The sequence below is a fragment of the Protobothrops mucrosquamatus genome, unplaced genomic scaffold (assembly GCF_001527695.2).
Source record: "Protobothrops mucrosquamatus isolate PMUCROS unplaced genomic scaffold, P.Mucros_1.0 scaffold718, whole genome shotgun sequence".
NCBI lineage: Eukaryota > Metazoa > Chordata > Lepidosauria > Squamata > Viperidae > Protobothrops > Protobothrops mucrosquamatus.
This window is the reverse complement of record NW_015386998.1, coordinates 333,249-347,597: the sequence shown is the minus strand read 5'-3', so window position 1 is coordinate 347,597 and position 14,349 is coordinate 333,249. Positions and strand designations below refer to the sequence as shown.

At 35.3% G+C, this 14,349-nt stretch overlaps 1 protein-coding gene across 2 annotated transcripts in view; it reads left to right on the top strand.

Moving 5' to 3' along the window:
* CTPS2 (CTP synthase 2) overlaps positions 1 to 7,399 on the top strand; it is a gene marked incomplete in the record, with an annotated part of 203,786 nt that extends 196,387 nt beyond the window's left edge. For both annotated transcript variants that reach the window (XM_015818319.1, XM_015818320.1), the window contains 2 exon segments: positions 4,707 to 4,799; positions 6,580 to 7,399. In XM_015818319.1, the coding sequence (XP_015673805.1) occupies positions 4,707 to 4,799; positions 6,580 to 6,583 (97 nt within the window).
* Positions 7,400 to 14,349: the final 6,950 nt, after the last annotated feature.

Here is a 14,349-nt window from a genome sequence, read left to right as displayed (position 1 = left end):
CAGAGAAAAGGTGGCGGAACTCAAACCTGGCCACGCCCTCATCAAACCCTAGGACCGCCCCTTTAGAGAACAGGAATGCAAGTAAAATTTGGGAGGGGCTATTTCCGGTGCGGGAGGGGCTATTTCCGGTGCGGCCGGCCCGGAAAAAGGTGCCGGAACGCGGTTCCGCCGCGTTCCGGCTGAAAAAAAGCCCTGCTCATTTATAAAGCCAGTAGGAAAAAGTTATCTGGATCACTCGCTTGGTTTGTCATTTGTATTTCCTTTTTAAATTATAAACCCTCAGGCAATTTCTTTGTAAATCTAGTGAAATAGCCTTTTCTAAGTCATTCTCTTGGCCTATAAATTATAAATCCACTTTTGATACTATTTCTATCTTGTTAGATAAAATTTCTTCTACATTTGCCAGTTCTTCAAGAACATATTTTGGACATAGTTTATTCATAGAAACAGACATCATTATTGACACTGTTGATATTGTAGCTACTATTTTCTCATTTAATTCTTCAAAAGTCTCCTTCAACATTTTCATTGTTAGTACATTTTGAAACATTTTGCAGGTTTATAAATCTTTCCTCTACCTTTGGTCCTCTTTGGTATCCAGTTTTTTAAATCATGAAATAATTATCTTTGCTTTGTTTTGTAAAAACCAAAATGCAATCTACTTCCCACAAGAAGTTTTGTTTTTATAATTAATTCCTAATGCTTTTATTTTCTGGTTGGTGACCATAATTATATTTTATTACAGTCACTAACCAGCAAATAAAAGTATTAGGTATTAATTATATTCCAAAAAATTATTGTAAAATTTTTATTATTCCAATTTTATCTGGACCCTTAGTCCTTTTCAAACTTTCTAAGATCAAAATCTTATTTAGCTTTTTGTTGTTTATTTTGCATTCTTTACTTACTTTAGCTTATGATTAATTTTTTCTTTAATTCAGGATTGAAGGTAGACTGATGTGGCATTTTCAAACTTGTCAGTCTGAAAGTCTCTAATAGCTTAGAAATAGTTAATGAGCAATTTCTAAAAGTGATTAGAAAGTGAGGTTTGCAAACTTAGCATTCTTTAAAAGTCTCTACCACAGTTGCGAGCAAGATGTCTAATCCTATTATGTCCTGGTGCTCAGACCTGCAGAAAATCACTATCCTGTAGTCGTCTTGTGAAGAGCACATGTGGGTGCTCTCCAGTCCTCTCCTTCTCCAGAGAGAAGATCTCTGCTGTGGCCATTGGCTCTGCTTTCAGTTCTCCATATGTCCTGGCAAATCTCAGCTTGCCAAATCCAAAAAACCTTTCTTGTTTGTCTACTTATTATAGTTTGCAAAAGCAAATTGCCAACTGCAAAAACTGTGAATTGTGTATGTGATTGGAAAAAGGCTCTAGTGGTAGTTAGCAAAGTACATTTTTATGTAGTGATCTTGTTCTAGCCAGAATTGATTGCTGTTGCTATTTTTTATTAAAAAGTATTCTTAATAGTTGTTTTCATTGTTTGCAATTTGAATTTTATTTTGATTGATTGATTATAAGTCATCTAATCAATGTCAGTTCTTAGCAGCCACATAAATAGATTTTCTCCATGACGATCTACCCTAACCTGGTTCTTCAGGTTATCAAGTGGTGCATATTGGCACCATGAGTCCATGAGTCCACTTTGTTCTGGTTGTCCTCTTCTTTTTCCTTTCACTCTGTCAGTATTAGAACCTTCTGTAGAGAGCTAGGACTTTGCAAAATGTGTCCAAAGTAAGATCATTTGAGCCTATTCATTTGTGCCTTGTTGAGAAATCTGGGTTAATTTGTTGGATAATCTATTTGTTTGTTTCTTGGCTGTCCATTTATATTCTTAGGAGTTTCTCCAACAAAAAATTTCAAAAGCATCAGTACTATTGCTATCTTGCTTTTTCAAAGTATAACTTCAATATATTAATTAACAATTATTCCATAGGTATGCCAACAGAATATAGTATTACATCTACTGCAGGACAAAATTTAAAAATGGGCTTATTTTGACTAAGCCTAACCTTAACTCTCTTGTGCTACACTTAAAATATTGTCAGTTTTGTTGACTTGGAACACAGCTTACTTTAAAATTTCCTGTCAACGCTGTGACAATGGATGTCCACGCTCTGACAACTGAGATTCAGCAGCCATTTTACCTTTGTTTTTAATGTGCTTTTTCTGTTCTTTTAGAGTTCAGATGTAGAAGGGGGGATGGGCTAAATGCTTGAGGGTTTAGGTAGCCATAACAATGCAGAAGTGTGGGAACTTAAGGACATTGTCTGATAAGCTTTTGGTGGGCTGAGGAGCCGGAGAGAAAAGCCCATGTTTTGTGCTAATTGGGGAATGTGATTTATGATAGCTTTTGTGGGGTGGGAATTGCAACTTGTTACTTTGTAACTAGGGGGAGGGAATCTCAGTCTTGGGTTCCACTATGTAAGTGCCGATACTTTGTTTCCTGAACAAAATGTTCTTTGAGGAAGAAATTCTTGCCTTGAAATTCTTTTAATTGGTTTCATCTATCGGAACCATGATAGTTCCATTGTAATACTCTGAGTATAATTCTTTAATTTGGAAATCAGAACACAATTGTTTGTTTATTTCATGCAGGTAGAGTCTGTATTAGTCATTGTAGTTCTTATTTTGATTACTAGAAAAGTAATTTCAGGAAAATGTCTGTGGAAATTCTCAGTCATCGAGGTCATGGCTGTCCCAAAGGTGCTTTTTCAAGAGGCAATTAGATTCTTGTTTTTCTTTGAAGATGTCTCGCTTCCCTTGAACACAGCCTGTGATCAACAGTAAAGGGACACAGGGCAGAAAACATCCTGCAGCCTCAATGACTCTTTAAAGAATGCAAATGACCAGCTGTCTGCAAGGAATATAAATCCTTTCATGCCCCACCATCCAGTCAGAGCTGAAGAAGCTTCTTGGATGAGAAGAGAAACTTCTTCAAAGAAAAACAAAAAAGTCCAGTTGCCTCTTGAAATTGCACCTTTGGGGCAGCCATGCCCTGGATGACTGAGAATTTCCATAGACATTTAGCTATGCATTTTGGGATGAACACCCTTCGAATGGTGCAGGAGTATGAATGGATTTCCAGAAAAATTGCAGACTACAGGAGCCATTTGCGCTTCAGTTTGATATGCAAACAACACAGATTCATCCCCAACAGCCTATGCCTGTGTTCAACAGTAAAGGGACACGGGGCAGAAAACATCTGGCAGCAAGAAGTCTCCACATACATTTGAACTACTCAGGTGACCCTGAGGACACAGGTAAACCTCCAAGTGGCCTCAATGACTCTCTAAAAGAATGTAAATGACCAGCTGTCTGCAAGGAATATAAATCCTTCCATTCCCCACCATCCAGTCAGAGCTGTAGAAGCTTTTTGGATGAGAAGCGAAACATCTTCAAAGAAAAACAAGAAAGTCCAGTTGCCTCTTGAAAAAGCACCTTTGGGACAAATTTAGGAAAACTTTAATTTGGAAATAAAATATTTTGAGATGAGATTATATTTATGCTAAGGATTTTTTCTCATAGTCTTTCATCTTATTTAATATTTTTACTGTTGTCTGATATGTATTGCATTCATATCAAGACTACATTCACACAAAATGCTACAATATGCAAAATATTTTGAATGTTGAGTCACAGTTGTCATGCAAGTCATAAAGAATAGTATACAAACCATAGTGATTGGATTGGTATAATACATAAAACCACATGCTATAATCATTGTTATTTCCTTGATTTGTCCTCTACAGAATTTTTCAATAAATATTAAGATACTAAGAAGGGAAAAGGTAGCACTAAAACACCGAGAACTCCAAATTATCTTTCTCTGGATCCAGCAGGATTAAAAAAAACTTTACATTCTAAAGCAGTATTTCTTAAACTTGGCAACTGGCTGGAAATTCTGGAGTCAGAATCTACACATCTTAAAGCTGCCAAGTTTGGGAAACACTGCAGGATCCAATCCGGATCGGTCACTGGGACCAGAGGTTTTGTCTTCCGAGCTTTCGGACTCGTGTGAAACACTGTTTTAAATAGCAATAGCGCTTAGACTTATATACTGCTTCAGAGTGCTTTACCGTCCTCTCTAAGCAGTTTACAGAGTCAGCATATTGCTCCCAACAATCTGGGTCCTCATTTGGATCCTCATAAGGAAGGAAGGCTGAATCAACCTTGAAGTGAACTGCTGGCAGTCTCCATTGTTAGCCTGCAAAATTGCATTCTAACCACTGCACCACCACGGCTCTTAAAACATAAAGTGGCTTTGTAGATTTATCCTACTATAAAAAATATTAAAATAATTTCTTAATATCAAATTCATTGGATGAAAATAGAATTGATTCAGCCAACCACATCATTTATGAACTATTATTTCCTATGATTAATATTCTATATTTTGGTAATTTATCACATGGTTACAGAATGAAGTTCATATTCCTCTTGGGGTAATTAACATGCCTTCCAAAGGAAGACAGATGATGAAATGAGTACTGTATAATTACCCTAAGGACTGAATCAAGCCAAAGCTAAGTATTTTTAAGCACCATTGATTTCAATGAGTGAGTTAGTTGATTTAATTCTTGCATCAATATGAACAGATCTGAAAAAACATAATGCTGATTGCTTTTGCAGTAAGAAATAGATAGCTGAGAAACTTTATGTAAAAACTGGATTCTTAAATTATTTATTCTTTTCTGTTTAGTGACAGTTATAGTGACATGAGTGAAGAGAATTTTCCAGAAAAAGAAACAAGCGTAACATGTTCAGGAGTGCAAGAAAAGCATAGAGAAGACAGGTAAGCCTATTCCTTTCTCCCCACCTCTCAAAGCAATGACTTGCTCCAGAATTTTCTTTAAGGCAGCAGAAGAAGGAGAAATTTCCTGACAGTGAGAACAATTAATCAGTGGAAAGGGTTGCCTTCCATCACTGGAGATTTTAAGAAAAGATTGGACAACCATTTGTCTGAAAAGGTATAGGGTCTCCTGCTTGAGCAGGGGGTTGGACTAGAAGATGTTCAAGGTCCTTTCCTACTCTGTTATTTTGTTATTTCTAAATATATTATTTATCAGTTCTGTTAATTTATATACCCCTTCCACTAAACGCAAAAACACATTTAATTCATGTCTAATTTCATTCTCCAATGTCATGTTAAACATGGCTACTGATTTATGCCTTAACCCAGAGAAGATATTAATTATTCCTAAGCAGGAACGTTACAATCACTCACTTTTAGATTGTTTCAACAAAGAAAAGCAGAATATAAATACAATAAATAAGCATTTCTTGTCAAAGCAGTGTAGTTTTTTTTGTTACAGAACCATATTTTTCAATTTCTAAAATCCAAATTGTCCATTTGAGGTAAAGTTAGAGAAATGTTCATGATTTGGGGAAATCAAATTGCTAAATAGATGTCTTAAAGCTTAAAGTACTAATGTTATCTCTTTAACCTCTGGTAGTTTAAAAGACATAGATCCTCCTAAGTTGTCCTTATTGAAGATGATATCACAATGTCTATTAGTGTCCCATGGGGCTCCTAATAAATACAGTCACCACATATTAACAATGACCCTCTCTGCTTTAAGTATTTATGTTTGTCTGCTTTTTTTTGTCTGTTTGGAGAAGTGCACAGTCCAAATACGTTTCTATTCCAGTCTATACTATCAGTACATTTAAGATGGCAGAAACAAATTTTCTGGCATCCATATGCTGTTTGGGACAGCATCTCTGACCAATATGAACCTCCCTTCCCCTTTCATCTCCCCTCCCTTCTCTCCAAATGACACCTGCTTTGTTTATAGACAGAGCAATCAATTTGTCAGATAGTATTGCAAAGTACCCTCCCTTTTCTTTCAATACACTAAAAATGTACTGATAGAACATATTTTTCTGTTTTAATTTTGATGCAGTCAGCTGGCTGACTTATAGATTTCTAAAAAGGATATTTCAAAAATAATTTAATTCAGTGGAAGTAGAATTGCATCAATACACACATATACACATACAATCTATTTTCCCCTATGTTCCTCTTGTCTTTTTTCAGACTCAGGTAGATTGCAAATCTGTACAAGTCTATTCCTAAGCAATCCCTATTGATTCAACAATAATGGATATAGAACTGAAACTCAAAAGTACTTTGTAGATATTGCCCTATATTTTTTAGGTTTTAAGAGGCATGGGTATTTTCACAACTTTGTAATTTCTAGCTAGAATTGTTCTTGCTGCTGTATTTCACATCCTGTCATATTGAAATCACAACATGAAAGCAAGCTAAATGGTTGCCTATTCCCTATGCCAGCAATAGGAAAAGTCAAATGATTCCTATAGTTGAAATGTTTTAAGAATCATATAAATCTTACATCATAAACTAGACAGACAACATGAATCTGTCATATTTAGAAGTGCGAATGAAGGGTCTGGCAGAGAATGTCTAATGACAGAATTTCTCTTCCAATGTTTCTCTTTCATTTCAAGGACAAAAGTTTTTTTTTATGGGCCAACTATAGAAATATTAATTGCACATGCAGAGGAGGAGTTGCATAATCATCATTTTTAAACCTTCTTCTCTTTTTGGCAAGATAAAAAAACAAGCAGAAGAAAAAAGCATAATTGAAAAGGCCATTCCAAAGAAGAAAAACTGATTAAGTTGGAGAAGATATGCAGCTGCCTCCTACTGAAGGTCCCCATGTTCTTCAGAATGTTTCTGCTGCCTCAATGAAAAACCAGTTCCATTTCAACATTATCACTCTCTCTAAACTGCATAAAGTCCACCTCATGCTGCCTCATCATTTCAAGTGAATTTGTTAGCTTTGTGCTAGAGTTTGGTGGTAAGGAGGGTGTCAGAATTCTATATTTCTGGATTATTTAAAACATGTCTTTCAGCCTATTTTTTATGCTGCAGTTAGAAGGACATTTGATGCACTATAACTTTTTCCTTAAGAAATGCTTATTATATATATCATTGTGTGCACATTTCTGTAAATATTTCTTCCTAGACAGAGTTAATGTTGATTGGGATAATGATACAGGGATCCAAGATAATGAGCTGACAAAGTTTGGCTTAAGAACCAGTCTTCACTACAAATTCAGCTCCAGTCCTCTTACATGTGCAGAGAGTAATGAGAAATAAAAATAAATATAAATCTGTCTAGTCTGTTTACTTGGTCTTCTTGTTTCACACTTACCCAGACTGCTGTAAGATTGAAAAAGAGTCTGCCTTTTCTATGGACAAGATAAGCCACCTATAACGTAACCCTATATTTCATTTCTTAGTTTTTGATCACTTTCCTTTTTCAGTGGAAGAAAAAATCCTTTCTTTTTAAGAATCTAAATGGCTGGAAGGAAAAGCAATGACTCTTTTTGAGGATGAGAAATATGTAAGAAACTTTAAATAAAGATAAAAAATATAAGAAATGTGTGTTGTTTTCATCCATCCAGGTTTCCTAAAGGTCTAGATAGAAACACTTTAAAAAGTGCTTTGTTTGGGCATATTCTTCTAGTCATTTCCATATATATTTTGCAGAAAAGATTGGTGCATATTACTTGTATGCAGTATTATATTTTCTGTCAATGTATCTACTGTACTAAAGCAGAACCATTGCCTCATTAATAATTTGCACTGTTTCTTTAGAGACTTTAAGTCTCTAGCCTGACTATAGCAATATGTTTTTACGGCATTTTGTTCAAACTAGATGTCATGTGTCTGATTAACGAAACACTTAAAAGGACTTTCAGGCATATTTTTCCTAAAAGCATTTATTAAGGTTACAGAGATGTCAGTACGGCATGGTGGAAATGCTTAGATCTGAGATTCTTTTCCGTTGCACATACATTCCAGGCATTTTTACCCGCCCCTATTTTGGGGTCATGGTTCACATCTTCCAATTAACTTGGAAGATGTGATTTACTTCCGGTTTCTTTTTCCCGGGATTTCCTTATTCTCCTCCCCTTTCACTGTTGCCTGATTTAACTATAAAAATACCAGACAGTTCTGCATATTGTCAAAGCAAGAATATACAGTATTTGCATCATTGACACTAGACTAAAAAACAATATGTTTTATTTTTTCATGTTAAAAGAGAGTTCTCCAGAACAGACATTTGACAAGAATATCCACTAATTTGGAGTTTTTAAATGATTTTCCATTATCCAAGTAATATCTTTGTTAATATCAAGATCTACAGATGTCCCCCAACCCCGCGGAAAGATAACAGGTTAAAAATATATACTCTGTATAATTATTTAAATGATGCTGGTATAATGTGCCTTGAAAGTTAATTGATATTGTTAGATGATTGCATCTCATTGAATTATGAAGAGTACCATGTAAAGCAGTGGCCCCCAATCTTTTGGGCACCAGGGATCGGATCTGTGGAGGTTTTTCAGCGGACGGAGGAGGCGTGGTTTCGTGTGCTGCCTGCATCCTGTGAAGGGGGCTTTCCTTTTTTGCACGGCCCAGTGTGATGACCCAGGGCACAGCATAGAGGTAATGCAGTCAGCTGGCAATTCAAACAGTTCTTTTATTGCTCCAAATTTTCCCCAAATGCTCCCATGTTTGCTGGCAAGCTTCCAACAAAAGAACACACACACCCCTTCAGCCGACTCTGGCTGAAAGTAGGTTCAAATACAGTCTGATTAGCATAAGAAAGTACTCAAGGCCATCGAGATAACAAGGAAGAAAACATAAACTTAACGAGTCTGTTTGAATTCTAGCTTGCCTGAGCAGTTTTCAAAAGAGAGAATCCGAAATACAGTCCGAGGTCTTTAAACATTCAAGTAATGTGGTCAGTCAATCCAATAGTTCGAGTTTCCAGGTTTCCAAACAGAAATCACAGAACAAGAGATCAACAACAATACACAACACTCCAGGAATCAGCGTTTGTTCCTGACAAATGCCCCTTCCCACAGCGTCTCCTTAAATCTCAAATCTCCAGGTGTTCCTTATGGAGAAGGGCGGGATGCTCTCCTCCCGAGTAATTGAGCCTGCCTGCGTTGTTCCCTCCTTCTCTCCATGCTCTAGGATCAGATGGAAGGGCCCTTGCTCATCGCCTGAACTCTGCCTCTCCTGTTCCAATCCTGAAGGGCCCTGGCCTGCCTCGGCCTGCTCTTCCCCACATTCCTCTGAAGCCACAGACACCTCTCCCTCGGCCTCCATAGGGTCCCGTTCCAGTTCATTTTCCTCCACAGATTCAGGCTCAGACACCCAGTTTCTGCCATGTGGCGGCCCAGTGCTGATCTACGGCCTGGGGGTTGGGGACCCCTGATGTAAAGTACACCAGGTTTTTCTTAGGTATTTTTTGTTAAGTCCAAACTGGATATGAAAATGCATTAAAAAGTGAAGCTAAAATATATGTGTTGTTCTTTTATATTCAACTGTGGGTTAGTAGAAAAACATAAGAGCTCATGTTTTCTCATTTTTATAATTCATTTTATATAAATGAGGAGTTTACTTGAAGAAAAAAGAGTGAAATATAGAAGCCTCAAGTTTTAGGATGCAATTAAATTCTTAAGTTACTAATTGCCTTTTCCGTATGACCCATTCTCTCTCCCTCCCTCCCCCCCCTCTCTTTCTCTTTGTGGCAACTGAAGAGTAAATTGTTCAATTCAAGAAATAATCAAGCCATCTTGAAGCTCACAAAGTTTTTAATGGAATGATTTTCAAGTTGCTTCTCCAAGTGGCCCAATTTAGAAATTGTCCAGGTGTTAGCACCAAGAATAGGTACTAATTAGCCAGCGGTCATAAATATAGAAGAGGAATCTTCTAAATCATGAGTCCCCAATCCCCGGTCTGTGGACCAGTACTGGGCCGCGGCATGCCAGCAGCCAGTCTGCACAAACAAGCAAAGTCCCATCCGCAAGATGCAGGCAGCACACAAAACCATGCCCCCTCTGGTCTGCGGAAAAACCTCTCTCCACGTAACTCGTCCCTGGTGCCCAAAAGGTTGGGGACCTCTATTCTAAATTATTTTGTCACAGTATTTTTTATGATACCCATAAGGGGGAGCAATTCTTGTTTCCAAGTTCAGAATTGAAACTCTGACAGAATTACTCCCGCCAAACTTTTTGTGTAGGTGAAAAGTAGTATGAGCTTAACCCATGCCACCAACTGGAAATTGCTAGCTAAAACTGCAAATTGCCTTTGCATTCTTGATTATAGGTAGTTTATTTTATGTTGCAGTTCACCCTGTTTGAAAAATAAAAAGGCAAAGGTAAGTAATGTGATATACTAAACTATTACTGACACCGTTGTGCTGGAGTCAAAAGTTTTTTAGGAAATATATAGCATAATATTGCAATACAGTTCCAGCTTGTTTTTTTCTCCAGTACAGGAGATGGAGAATCTACCAATGGGTTTTCTCTGTCTGCCTGCTCTTGAGACCAAGTAGCCAAACTTGACACGCCCCCTCTTGCTAGGAGACCCAGTCTTGACTTGGTCTCAAGCTCTTTTTTTTTATTGAAAATTTTATAAAATTTTACAATATAAATCCCCCCTTCCCCAAACCCACCCTTCCACTCCCCCCTCCCTCCCCCCTCACTTCCCAGAGCCAATCACAGGGTTAACAATAAAATAATCATACTCTAACTAACATTAATCAACTATTAAAATAACATATCTATAACCTCCTTTAACTCTCTTTTAAACAAATATACAGTTATTAAAAACAATAATAATAACATCACTTTAATAATTAAAAATAGTACTAAATAAACTATTCTGACCTTTATACAACAATAATACTCTAAAATTCACTCAAAAACCAAATGATATTTTTTGGTCCCATATTTACGCTCAATATAATATATCCATCTTCTCCAAACCAAAATATATCTTTCTTGTGAATAGTCCTTCACATAAGCGGAGATCTTGGCCATTTCTGCTAAGTTCGAGACTTTAAGTGACCATTCTTCTATAGTGGGCAAACGTTCCGTTTTCCAATATTGAGCTACTAGTAGTCTTGCAGCAGCTATAAAGTTCAACATCAATTCCATTTCTTTTGCATCCAAGTCTTCCATAATACCCAACAAAAATATCTGCAGCTTAAACTTTATCTTTTCCTTAAAAATATTTTGAATATTCCACCATATCTTAATCCAAAATGCTTTAACTTCCCTACATGTCCACCAAATATGAAAATAAGTTGCATCTAAATTTCCACATCTCCAACACTTAGGTTGTAAATTAGGATACATACAGGACAATTTTTGAGGATCCAGATGCCACCTATAAAACATTTTATAAAAATTTTCCCTTAAGTTTTGAGCTTGGGTAAATTTTACATTTCTAACCCAAATTATCTCCCATGTGTCCAATAAAATTGGTTCTTGTATATTTTGTGCCCATTTTATCATACAATCCTTAACCAATTCTGTTTCTGAATCCAATTCAATCAGTACATTATAAATTATTTTAATATGAGCTTGAGATTGATCTTTAATCTGTTTCATCAAATTTGCATCCTGTAAAGTAATACCAACTTTTTGATCCATACGCCACCTCATTAACAATTGATTATAATAAAACCAAGAATATTCAATATTTTCTTGTTTCAAATCTACTAAAGATTTAAGTTGCCAATCTTGTCCTACCGGATGAAGTAATTCCTTGTAAGAAACTTTATCCAAATTAACTCCCCTAGATATCCTCTCTATTACCTGTCCTGGAGTTGCCCAGATAGGAATTTTATAATTTAATTTATAGTAATATTTCTTCCAGACTCTCAATAGAGCACTCCTTAAGATACGGACCTTAAAATTTGTATCTACCTTTTTATCATAAATTAAATATGCCTGCCAACCGAATAGCAAATCCCATCCTTCAAGAGAAAGTATATTCTTATTTGTTAAATTTAACCAATCACTGATCCATGTCAAAACCACCGCATCATAATACAATTTTAAATTAGGGGCTTTAAGTCCTCCTCGTTCCCTTATATCTTGCATAATCTTAAACTTAACTCTTGGCTTCTTGCCCGCCCAAATAAACTTATTAATACCCTTCTGCCAATCCTCTAAATTAGTGTCTTTTTTTAAAATAGGGATCATTTAAAACAAGAAAAGAAACTTTGGGAGAATATTCATTTTTACTGCTGAAATTCTCCCCAATAAAGATAATTGCATCCTTTTGCACCTTAACCCATAAAAATTCATAATTATTCTTATACAATTTAGCATTAGAGGCTGTAATATAAACTCCCAAATATTTTACCTTTTTAACCATTTCAAAACCTGTAAGTGTAACTAACATATCTTTATCATTCATAGACATATTTTTCGGTAATATTTTAGTCTTATTACAATTAACCTTAAAACCAGAAACTTTCCCAAATTGTGCAATAATTTCAACCAAGTCAATTACTGAGTCTATTGGCTGAGTTAATGTTAACACTAAGCCATCTGCAAAAGCTCTTAATCTATACTCAATCTTATTAACTTTAATTCCTTTTATTATAGAAGACTCCCGAATTTTAATTAACAAAATCTCCATTGTTAACACAAATAACAATGGAGATAATGGACATCCTTGTCTAGTTCCTTTTTCAATTTTAAATGCTTCTGTTACCCCCCCCCCATTAACTATAATCTGTGCTGATTGCTGTTGATAAATAGCCTTAAGGGCGGACAAAAAATTTTCGCCAAAATTCATTCTGTCTATAACTTGAAACAAAAAACCCCCAATCTAATTGATCAAATGCTTTTTCAGCATCTAAAAAAATAAAAGCAGCAGAAATTTGATTATTCTTATCCAAATATTCAATTAAATTAATAATTTGTCTTACATTATATTTCATATATCTTCCAGTTATAAATCCAGATTGATCACTATGAATCAATTGGCTCAACACTTGCATTAATCTATTTTCCAGTACTTTTGAAAAAATCTTATAATCTGTATTCAGTAAAGATATAGGTCTATAATTCTTGGGTTGAGTCAAGTCCTGACCCTCCTTTGGTATTAAAGATATAAAAGCAGTTCTCCAAGAAGGAGGTACCTCTTCACCCAACAAAATACTATTAAACAATTCCCTTAATGGTTCTATCATTTCTTCAGATAACATCTTATAATAAATTGCTGTAAATCCATCTGTACCTGGTGCCTTACCAAGTTTTAATTGCTTAATTGCCCCCTTAATCTCCTCCAATGTAATTGAACAATTCATTTTTTCCCTTTGGTTATCTGACAATCTAGGAAAATGTGCCTGCTGTAAATAATTATCTATTTGTTCAAATTGTATTTTTTCGGAAGCATATAACTTAGAATAAAAATCCAAAAAACTCTTTTTAATCAAGTTTTGTTGAGATGTCATTTTACCATTATAATCTATTTTCTCTATAATTCTTGACTTCTGCTTCTTTCGTAATTGATAGGCCAACCACCTTCCAGGTTTATTTGCATTAGAAAAAGTATTATATTTCATGTACCTTAAACTAGTTGCAGTCTGATCTGCTATTAACATATTAAATTGCTCCCTAAGCACAGTATAATAGATACTTTTAAATTATTATCCAGTGGATTCAAAATAAAAGCCTGTTCTTTCAATTTAATCTCTTCCTCTAACTCTTTACGTTTTTGCATTTGTTTACGCCTGTAAACATTATTCATATAAATCAAATTACCTCTCATATATGCTTTACTAGCATCCCAGACCATTGAAATTGAGGTACCTTTATGCATATTCAACAAAAAAAATTCTTTCAATTGATCTCTACATTTCTGTAAGTTTATATCATATCTAAATAAATTTTCATTCAATCTCCAAGTTCTTCTGTTCCCTTCTTCAGCAAATAGCTCCATCCATACCGGACTATGATCTGACAATATCCTAGGAAAAATCTTAATATTCTTCACCCTAGAACAAAAATCATTAGTAATTAAAAAAAATCAATTCTGGAATAAGATTGGTGCCTATCCGAAAAAAAAAGTAAAATCTCTTTCTTCCATATTTCTCTCTCGCCATATGTCTTTTAATTCCAATTCATCCTTCAAATCAAAAAAAGTTTTAGGCAATATTGAATTAAATGTTTTGCAAGAACCTTTCTTATCTTTCCTTGAATCTAAAACACCATTCCAGTCCCCCATCATGACAACTGATTTATAATCCATTTGATTTAATTTCCGATGTAACAATTTATAGAACTGTTTCTGCTGTTGATAATAAGACATTTCTTCCCATTCAATAATATTTCGACAAAAACGTATCTTCCTTCTGAATCAGAATCAATCAATTTAGGCAGAAAATCTTTCCTGACATAAATAACTACTCCACCTCTTTTCTGCGGTGCAGGTGCCATAAAATGTGTACCCAACCGTGAATTAGACAAATATTTTTGATCTTTAGCTGTAATATGAG